This window comes from Gymnoscopelus microlampas (assembly GCF_963454915.1).
Source record: "Gymnoscopelus microlampas genome assembly, chromosome: 9".
NCBI lineage: Eukaryota > Metazoa > Chordata > Actinopteri > Myctophiformes > Myctophidae > Gymnoscopelus > Gymnoscopelus microlampas.
The window spans coordinates 46,012,053-46,023,246 of record NC_139946.1 but is presented as its reverse complement, the minus strand read 5'-3'; the positions used below and the strand labels follow the sequence as shown (position 1 = coordinate 46,023,246).

General features: G+C 43.0%; 1 protein-coding gene across 1 annotated transcript; it reads left to right on the top strand.

Moving 5' to 3' along the window:
* Nucleotides 1-6,061: 6,061 nt before the first annotated feature.
* Nucleotides 6,062-6,998, top strand: LOC311051563 (SID1 transmembrane family member 2-like; the record flags this gene model as incomplete). The annotated part of the gene is made up of 1 exon (XM_084066142.1): nt 6,062-6,998. One exon carries the CDS (start codon nt 6,062-6,064, stop codon nt 6,941-6,943), a length of 882 nt encoding a protein of 293 aa, XP_083922268.1. The 3' UTR covers nt 6,944-6,998.
* Nucleotides 6,999-11,194: the final 4,196 nt, after the last annotated feature.

The window sequence follows — 11,194 nt, the reverse complement described above, 5'->3', positions numbered from 1 at the left end:
ACACGCACACGCACGCACGCACAGACAGCTCATTGGTCACTGGAGCAGCCGTACGACAGTGTTCATTGGCTGCTATGTCCCGTTGGCCCCGCCTTACCGGTATGCTTTGCGTCGATTGCCCAATTGTGATTGGCTGATTTGCACGTCAATCACAACGGCTACTTTTGAGGATCGAACCAACCAAATCAAATGTAATATAATATTGTATATAATAAAGTAACCGTATGTCTGTCCGTATCAATATAATATAATATTGTTTGAAACAAACTAAATAATAAATATCATTTAATTGTGACGTATTTGGAACAAAGTTCCTTGACACAACTAATACACATGCCCAAACATTGATATTCAGTGGTGTAAAGTAACTAAATAATTAAATAGATTTACTCAAGCACTGTACTTGAGTACAATTTTGAGGCATTTTTACTTTACTGGAGTATTTCCAATTGTCTATACTTTTACTTCTACTCCACTACATTTCAGAGGCAAATATTGTAGCCTACTTTTACTCCACTACAATTATTTGAAAAAAATAGTTTAGTTACTTTGTAGATTTTGATTATTACAAAACACAGCATGCATTACCCACTTCAGCCCTATTTAAACTTTGGCTAATTTCAAAAGATTTTAATACATTTTACATAATGATACCTTGTGAAACATGACATTCTGCATAATGATAACTTTTACTTTCGGTACTTATATATTTATATATTTATTATATAATTACATTTTGATTACCAGACTTTTACTTGTAACAGAGAGTGTGTCTGCATTGCAGTATTGATACATTTACTTGAGTAAAAAAAAAAAAGAGTACTTTTTGCACCACTGTTGATATTGAAGATCTGCTATTTTTGGCAAGGGACAACGTCTCTCACTCGCACGCACACACACACACACACACACACACACACACACACACACACACACACACACACACACACACACACACACACACACACACACACACACACACACACACACACACACACACACACACACACACATGCACACACACACACACACACACACATGCCCATTTCAACAAAACGCAAGGCGAGGGGGCGTGTCTAGACTGACTGGCCTCTTGGGATTGGTTGCTCTGGGTTCTAAATCTTGCTATAAAAGCTGAGCACCAACCAGGGCTGTATTAGCCATTGGGCCTCCGGGGCCGTGGCCCCAGGGCCCTGGGCTCTTAGGGGCCCTTCGATGGAACTGGACCGCGCTGCCATCGACAATTTACTCAAATTAAATGTATAGGTTGATAAAACATCAAATGTGTGGGCCCCTCCTCTGTATTTACAGCAGTGATTCTCGCTGGGTTTGAGGCCCTGACAAGGGCTCCTGGGGCCTTTCCATATATGATGGAATATGATTAAGGATGTCATATCATACACACCATACCTGTAATTTTCACTAGCCCCCCCAAAACATTTTTTGCAAAAAAACATTTTTTCCCCCACCTTTTTTAGGGGGCGCCCTAAAAAATTGGCGGCCCCAGGGCCCTTGCTGGGGTTAATCCGTCCCTGGCACCAACAGGTGTCAGTCAGTGTGTTACTTCTCTCTCTATATCTGTTATCTCTCTTTATTACACGGCTTGGTTGAATGCTCGATTCTGATTGGTCAGTCATCGGTCATTATTTCTGGATAATGACCGATGAGCTCTATAACGGACCGCTGTGTAATCAGAGACTCAGAACACCTGCTCATGTCAACCTGTGCTGCTTGGTTATATGCTTTATCCAACATGACAGCCATGTAAACAAACAAACAATGTCATTTACACCTAAACGTTGCTCTCAAGAATGTTTTTGAAAACATTTGAAGTGAGAAATAGACGATGCAATAACCGAGAAGTCATTCTATTTGATCCACTGCGCTTCCTTGTTTATCGTGGCACAACAACGGGGGAATACCAAAACGCTCGCCCCAAAACACAGTCGCCCCGGGGCAAATCCGGCGGTATTACAGGCAAATCGGCAGTAAATAGAATGGGGGGCGAGTGTGTTTTGGGGCGAGTTTTTTTCCATTTCGTCATTTGTTTTTGCGAGGCGAACTTGTCCGCCCAGCCCAATACTTATGGAATACTTTCATTGCCGTAAGCAAGGAAATACTTCGTTTTGTTGTTACTTTTGGGTAAATGTATTTATGTATTTATTAAGTAGCCGTGTAATAAGCGGGATAATGCATGGGGAGGTAGTCATTATTGAAATTTAAAGCCCTTCAGGGCGATTAACCACCTCGGCTGCGCCTCGGTGGTTAATCGCCCTGTCGGGCTTTAAATTTCAATAATGACTACCTCCCCATGCATTATCCCTTGCCTATGATCTCTCTATTATCTCCCAAAGAAGACTTTTTAACACCATATAAACTAGTCTTTCCTGCACACTCACCTGAGAACATGGCAAGTGCAACAATGTTGTCTCCATTTGATGACAGTTTGACCAGCCTTCACTGGCTGCACAGCATGTCTGTGCTGCCTACTGCAGACCCTCCACAGAGATGGACCAGGGTTCCCACTGCTGTAGACCCTCCAGAGAGATGGACCAGGGTTCCTACTGCAGACCCTCCAGAGTGGAGAGTCTTTGCAGGACAGTGGAGCGTCCTTGCAGGACAGTGTTGTCTCAAAGGATGGAAGAGGAGAGATGAAACAAGAACAGAGCTAAACAGAGGAACATGATGGAGAAAGAGGAGAAAAATAGTCAGGAGATGAAGAAAGGGGACAATTAAAGGTAGGGTAAGTGATTTTCTTCGGTTAAAATAAGTCTTACATAGCTCTATATTCTGATAGTAGCCTACTCTTATAGAGTGTTTGTTCAGTAACAGGAGTCTCCATGTCTCTCTAGCTCTTTATTAAAGGTAGGGTAAGTGATATTTTTTGGTTAAAACAAAAAGTATTTTGTTAAAAGGTTAAAACACTATATTCTGATAGTAATCATTGCTATAGAGTGTTTTTTCAGTAACAGATGTCTCCCTGTCTCTCCAGCTCTTTAATAAACAGAAAATACATTTTCCGGTAGGTGTCAAAATCTCAGCCAATCAGGAGAAAGTACCCATTTTAAGCTTAATTTGTATAGTGTTCCAGTTCCAATTTTGTCTGCTCATTTCTTAGTGTCATCACTTCCAATTTCACTTGTTTAATCTGTATCCTGATTGAGTTCTCTGCCCTGGTTGGATAAAATTGGAAATGGAACTGAAACTGAAACGAAAATGCATTTTCTGTTTAATAAAGAGGTGGAGAGACAAGGAGACTCCCGTTACTGAACAAACACTCTATAGCAATGAGTACTATCAGAATATAGAGCTATTTAACACTTATTTTAACCAATGCAAATCACTTACCCTACCTTTAAAGAGAAAATGCAAGTGAAAACATTTTGTCACCTACCTGAAAATATTTTCTGCTTATTAAAGAGCTGGAGAGACAGAGAGACTGCTGTTACTGAACAAACACTCTATAGCGAGGATTACAGAATACAGTGGTTTAACCTTTTAATACAAAACCTTTCTGTTTTAACCAAAATATATCACTTAGGCCTACTTACCTCTGTTAAATAACAGAGATGAAAGGAGAGGAGAGAAAAGGGGAGAAAAGAGGAAGGATAGAGGAGAGCAAAGCGGAAAAACAGAGACGAGAAGAAAAAAGATTGGAAAGGCGAAGCGAGAGAGCAAGCGCGTGTGTGTGTGTGCGTGCGGTCGCGTGCGTGTGTGTTGCCTCCATCTATGAGGAGAAATAAGGCAAGCATTGACATCAATTTGCCAGTAAATTTACACAACGGAAATATAATTCCGGTACCCATATCAGCCTCAGAAGATGCTTGGGGTAGCTATAAAAACCTGTGACACTGATGCTTGTTCTGAGTGTTGCTCTTCTAAGGCATACCACCATGCGCCACAGAAAGCATTCAGCAATATGCCTTGCAGTTTGCTTGATTTGAATTCCGACTGAAATGAACCAAGGGTTAGATACTTCCCACTCATGAGTTTTCTCTTCAGTTGTGGACATGTGGTGCCTGGAGTTAGACGCTAGACATTTGAAATGCCAGTTTGTGCGTGCGTGTGTGCGTGCGTGTGCACACAGGCACAGCCAAGTTTGAGCTGCTAGCCAAGCAATTGTTGAATATTGCAGGACAATGGCTGTGGCACTAAAGTAAATATAGGCGTGAATGTAGAATAATCCATTATTATGATGTAACTGTGGTGTTTGTATTGGCATGTTACCTGCACATGTGGCCTTCTAGCACCTTCCTGTATATTATTTTCAGAATGTTTCAGGATATTCAGCCATAATAAGTACTGTACAAATATATGCAATTCACAGCTACAGCTGTGACTACACTATTGAAACTAGGGGACTTTGTACATGTCACATGAGAGTGTTGAGAGAGTTGATTGATTAGATCGACAGTAGGGGACAGTAGCCACTGTTAAATAACAGTGCTGGAGCCTGAGTTGCGTCATCTAAGACAGTACCAAGTCAACAGATTCTGCTGATTAACAAGATTAATCAACAGAATGTTACACCCGCATGGGTAGACCAAACCCATAATAAATAGGGTGGATGCTCACTGATCAGTACGAAGTGTCCTGCAGGCATCAGTGTTTTGATATTTTCCATTGCGAGCTCTGAGCGACTGACGGTTTATAACCTATTGGCCTACATGTAGAAGTGTTAGAGTATGTTTGTATTGTATTAGTGGCCTTATATTCGTTTTAATAGACCTTGTTTCAATATGGATTTGAGGGGCTGCTGGCAATCTGGACTCAAGAAGACCCGCTCAGGACCTGCACCATGGTGGACTGGACCCGGGTTTGTTCTTCAACTGTGGATCTGTTTTGGCTGCAGCACAGGGGCAGTAGACAAGCCGATTGTGATCAGAGGAGTCTTTAACTCCACTGATCAAAATGACATCTTCACTTTCGAACACACTAACTCGGTTACAAGTACCAACCAAACCATCTTCACTTTCAAACACACTGTCCTCAAAGATGTGTCAGAGGTGCTGCGTGTGTCCGTGGAGGTGCTGCCACAGGGGAACAACAGATTTCCTCTTCTTGTTGATGTGCGGCAGAAGCAGGCTGTTATTTCCTTCCAGGTGCCTCTCAAACTCAGAGGCTCCAAACAGACACATTCATATGCCCGCGTGGCTCGGACTTTGTGCCTGGCTCCGGTCGAGGAAATGGAGCACCGTACATTCTTTGTGGACGTGTCCACCCTATCCAGTCAAGCCATTCGCTACCAGCTCAATGTCAGCCGCATTGTCAGCTTCACTCTGCAGACAAACAAGAAATTCAACTTCACTGCTTCACCCTCCGAGCCACAGTACTTCAAGTACGTGTTTCCTGAGAATGTGAGCACTGTGATCGTGAATGTCAATTCGACGAACAAGATTTGCGCTGTCCTGTCCATCCAGGATATTCAGTGCCCTGTGTATGATCTTTACACCAATGTGAACTTCATGGGAAGGTACCAGACCATCACCAAAAGAGGTGTCATGATTGTGCGGAAGGACGACTTTACCAACTCGAGCTTCTACGTGGTGGTGTTGGTGAAGCCAGAGGACAAGGACTGCGGGGACAATAGTCAGATCAATGCCGGGGAACGCACCAAGGAGGTGCAGGTGGTGGTGTCCAAAACCATCAAGTCGGGGGACTATACGAATGGCATATTGTTCTGTGTTGGAATCTTCCTCTCCTTCTACCTGCTCACCATCCTGGTGGGCTATCTGGAGACCCTAATAGACCAGGAAGAAGAGACAGACAGTGGAGCCGAGTCTCCAGTGGTCTCCAGTGGAGTGTCTCCAGTGGAGTCTCCAGGTGAAAAGGAGTTCTTGCTTGTATCTGACCTGAGCCAGGAACGTAAGAAGACTGTCAGCAAGAACCATGTATATGTTTGGAACATTATCACCATCGCTGTGTTCTACGGCCTGCCTGTCGTCCAGCTGTTCGTTGGCTATCAGAAGGTTGTTAATCTCACAGGACGGCATGACATTTGTTATTACAACTCCCTTTGTGCTCACCCTCTCTCTGGGACACCATGGGAACAGCTCTCATGATGGAAGGCGTGCTCAGTGGCTGCTACCACGTCTGTCCCAAAGACACCAACTTCCAGTTCGACACCTCCTTCATGTACATGATAGCAGTGCTGAGTATGCTGCAACTCTATCAGAAGAGACACCCCGACATCACCGCCAGCGCCCACTTTTCCTACGCCTTCCTGGCTGCTGTTGTCCTCAGCTCTGTGCTGGGAGAGTTTTCTGACAAAGGCGGTCCAGTTGGAGAGTGGGTGTTTTGGAGTATTTTCTCATCAATCCATATCCTGGCCATGCTCTACCTCACCATACAGCTGTACTACACGAGCCGAGAATGGAAGCAGGGTGCGTGTGCGTGCGCAGGTGCATGTACATGTGCACCAGATTCTGGAATCCTTTGCAGGGTTAAACGTTGCATTGGAGAAGAACACCCGTTAATTGATTGCATGGTTCTGCTGCTGATAGGGAACATAGTGAACTGGTGTCTTGTTGTCCTTGGTTTAGTAAAGAGACCTAAAGAGTTTGCCTCCCACCTGTTGATCATCGCCATCTGTAACATGCTGCTCTACTTCATCTACTACATCATCATGAAGCTGCGGAGTAAAGAGTTGCAGTGTGTGTGCAAGGACTGTTACAAGTGGTTGAAGTTGGCCATTATCAGTATCTTCACCGCAGTGGCGTGGGTATTCGCTCTCATCTTCTTCGTCTCCCACGTAAGCAGCTGGGAGAAAACCCCGGCAGAGTCTCGTGAACTCAACAAGGACTGTTTCCTTCTGTCCTTCTATGACCACCATGACGTCTGGCACTTCCTGTCCGCCATCGCCCTGTTCGGGACCTTCATGATCCTCTTGATCATAGACGATGACCAGGAAACCACCCAGCAAGACAAGCTCCATGTGTTTTAGAGACCTGATCCGCTACAAAGAGCACACCTCCTCTTATTCTCTCTCTCTCTCTCTCTCTCTCTCTCTCTCTCTCTCTCTCTCTCTCTCTCTCTCTCTCTCTCTCTCTCTCTCTCTCTCTCTCTCTCTCTCTCTCTCTCTCTCTCTCTCTCTCTCTCTCTCTCTCTCTCTCTCTCTCTCTCTCTCTCTCTCTCTCTCTCTCTCTCTCTCTCTCTCTCTCTCTCTCTCTCTCTCTCTCTCTCCCTCCCTCCATCTTCTACTGCATTCTCACACTCTTGCCATCAAACAGGCAACGGCTGGGGACAGATTTGACCATACGGCACTATTTGACATTTCTGGGGACATGAGGATTTACGATTGTGTCCCCATCGGTACGCAACTCAAACGGTGCTGAGTCGGCTGAAGGGACTTCGCAACGGCGCGCCGTCCAAAGTTTTTAGAGTCGTCACCCTCTGTACGTCTTGGGTTTGAGAACGGCAGTTCCTCATTTCCAGTGTGGGCACGATTATTGGGATGTTGTTAAACAAGTGTAAAATGTCACCTCAAATGTAGCCGCTTGGAAGCATCAACTGACAGTGAAAAAGTACAAATGTATCGAAAGAGTAAGAAATGAATACCTTTTCTCCAAACACAGACATTATCAAATGTAACTCAGAGTCAGATACCTGACAGAATCACCAGGCTGTTATTTTTGGAGCACAGTTCTTAAATGATGCGATTTTAAGATGAGTCTGTGGTATTTTCAAGAGAAAAAATACTTCCGTGACCCTGGGGATAACGGAGTAACGTCAGGACTTTGATACTCTATAGTACGGCTTGAGAGTGAGAACATGCTGCTTTATCAGCTAGTGATGATGAGTGAGGGAAACACACTGGTTTTCTTCCCATACTGTTCTAGTTTTAGATATTTCTTTATTTTGTTAATGAGGGGCCGGGCCACTTTGGTAGAGGTTTGGGTTGTGTAGTTGCCTTGCCATGGTCTGGCTCCGGGGGTGGACGGGGGATCAGGGGTGGTTGCTCCATTGATTGGAGATTGATGGTTCGGGGTGTGCTCCTCGTTGGCTTGCGTTGTGCGGTGGGGCGGCTCTCCGGGTGGCTCTTTTGGCACGTGGGCGGGCGCAGGCGGGGCTGATTCAGACAGTGTGGAATCAACAAACCCAGTGCTGTGTTTTTTTAATGGGGATGTTGACTTCCTGCTGATTTTACTATTTGATATATTGTATTTGATCCGGATCCGGATCCACGGATCCAGTCCGGGTTATATTTTTAATGAAGATAGCAGGGTCTACAGGAGGTTAACATTTTTATTAAGAAAACAAACAGTGCTGGGTTTGGTGATGTTCTGTGTTGTCTGGGTCGGCTTTGTTTGTGTTCGCTTGCGTGCTGGGGGAGTGGCTTTGGGAGTTGTTTCGCCGTGCTGTGTGGGTCGATGGGGAGCATGTTTTGAATTGTCGGTTTCTGGTCAGTGGAGCAAATATTTTTGATTTCTTGTCCACCTTTGGAGTTGCTATTTACCCCCCCCCCCCCCCTCCCCTCCTCCTAAAACTGTCTATTGTACATATTTATTGTTTGTATACCAGTAACCTGTAAGCTGATTGTATGACGTTCTGCATAGTAGTGTATATTTATGTCTTCTTAAATGTCATCATGATTTGAGTGCACAGGGATCTCATTTTAAATAAGCCATTGTGCTTTTATGAGCGATCCAGTTTAGAGGACCTTGTATTGTGAATTGTGCTTCCATGTGCTGTTTTCCATGTCTTTCTAAATAAAGTATTCAATCAATCAATCAATCAATCAAAGCATCGTGGCGGGATGGGTATACAGCGTGGGCCTCTACCAAAATGGTCTTGCCCTTTAACTATAATAACCTTTAAAGGTAGGGCAAGTGATTTCCGTTGGTTAAAATAAGTGTTAAATAGCTCTATATTCTGATAGTACTCATTGCTATAGAGTGTTTGTTCAGTAAAAGGAGTCTCCTTGTCTCTCCAGCTCTTTATAAAACAGAAAATGCATTTTCGTTTCAGTTTCAGTTTCATTTCCAATTTTATCCAATCAGGATAGAGAACTCAATCAGGATATAGATTAATAATTGAAATTGGAAGTGATGACACTAAGAAATGAGCAGGCAAAATTGGAACTGGAACACTATAAAAATGAAGCTTAAAAATGGGCACTTTCTCCTGATTGGCTGAGATTTTGACACCTACCGAAAATGTATTTTCTGTTTATTAAAGAGCTAGAGAGACGGGCTCCTGTTACTGAACAAACACTCTATAGAAATGATTACTATCAGAATAGTGCTTTAACCTTTTAACAAAATACTTTTTGTTTTAACCAAAAAATATCACTTACCCTACCTTTAATTAATGTTTATGTATTAATGAGCACAAAGATACACAAATATTAAGTACATTGTTGCTTAAAACAAAAAGAACGTTGTTCAAATTATGCCAGACTTCAAAGTATTCCTGTTTTGGTGCCTTGATTTCTCCCGGTGCACACTCTTCTGAGATTTGGTGCCCACTCGGTTTTGGAGCCCACATTTCCCTAGTGCCACTCTTCTGAGGCCTTGTGCCCACTCTGTTTTGGTGCCCACATTTCCCTATAGTGTCACTCTTCTGAGGCCTGGTGCCCACATTTCCCTATTTTTAACTCAAATATTTGCTTCTGGGGATTCTACAAATGTCTTCTAAATCCTAACAGTTTTTTGAAAAACCACATGCTCTAGTAGGGCTGGGTGGTAGGTACAGTGGTGTAAAGTAACTAAGTACATGTACTCAAGTACTGTACTTACACATTTGAGGAATCTTTACTTTACTGGAGTATTTTCAGTTTTCAGTATTTTCACTTCTACTCCACTACATCTCAGAGACAAATATTGTACTTTTACTCGACTACAATCATTTGAAAACTTTAGTTACTAGTTGCTTTACAGATATAAATTATTATATTATAAAACATACATTAACCACTTAAACTCTATTTTATACATCAACAACGAGCACTCTTGCAAGCTTTGGAAGCCATTCTTAGCCAATCAGGATGAAATCTGAAAAATCTGAAACACCTGTTTGGTTTAATGACTATAAAGATGCTGTACCGATTTGCATGATGTTTGGACAACATTTGTAGGAGTAGTCAAAAAATGTGTTTTGCAAAAAACAGCCTCCTGGTGGCTCTATAACATGCCCAGATGGATTGGGGAGAACGGCTAGCTCAGTCTTCTCTTAAAGGTTATAACATCTGGCACGGTGATTGGTTTTATCATTGTACCGGCCAAACCACACCTGTGCATAATGTAACGGGTAGTGGAGGTGTTTTGCGGGTAAGGCAGGTGTCCCAAAATAACAACGCCCCGTCCCCAGTCCTAAATTAGTGGGTTTAGCCAGTTCGGCCCAAAATAAAGCTCAGTGTCTACTAACCAAATTAACCTTATAGTTCATAGAACTCATATATAACCAAATTAACCTTATAGTACTTACTTACTTAATCCTCTTCTTCCCGGATGGGAAATAAGGCTTCGACGACTCGACGCCATTCATCTCGCTGTTGTGCTACTTTCTGTGCCTCGCCCCATGTAAGCTTCATCTCTTTCAGCTCCCCTTCAACTGTTCTCCGCCAGGTGTTCTTTGGCCGCCCAGGCTTACGTTTTCCAGGTGGTGTCCATCTTAACGCTGCCTTTGGTATCCTGTCATTGTCCATTCTTAGAACGTGGCCTAGCCATCTGAGTCGCCGGTGTTTTATTTCAAGGACCACATCTCTACATCCTGTTTTGGTATGCAGCTCCTTGTTTGTTATTTTGTTTGGCCAGAAGATTCGGCAGATCTTTCTAAGGCATCCATTATGGAAGGCACTGACTTTATTCATGTCTCCTTTAACCACTCGCCAGCATTCTGAGCCGTACATGAGGACAGATTTCACGCAGCTGTTGTAGAGCTGAATCTTGGTCCTAAGATGGTACTGTTGAACCTTATAGTACATATAACTTATATATAGCCAAACAGAAATCCAACATTCTCCTCAGGACAAAACAACAGTTATAAAAACACTCATGCTTATGGTTTTTATTAAAGTAATCAATTGAATACAATAATATAGATAATCAAACACAATGATGACATGATTGTGAGGAGAAGGCAGATTACATACCATAGACACAAATGGTTTATATTAAGCAGTGGTGGAAAAAGTACTCAGATATATTTTACTTAAGTAAAAGTAGAAATACCACAATACAAAAATACTCTGTTA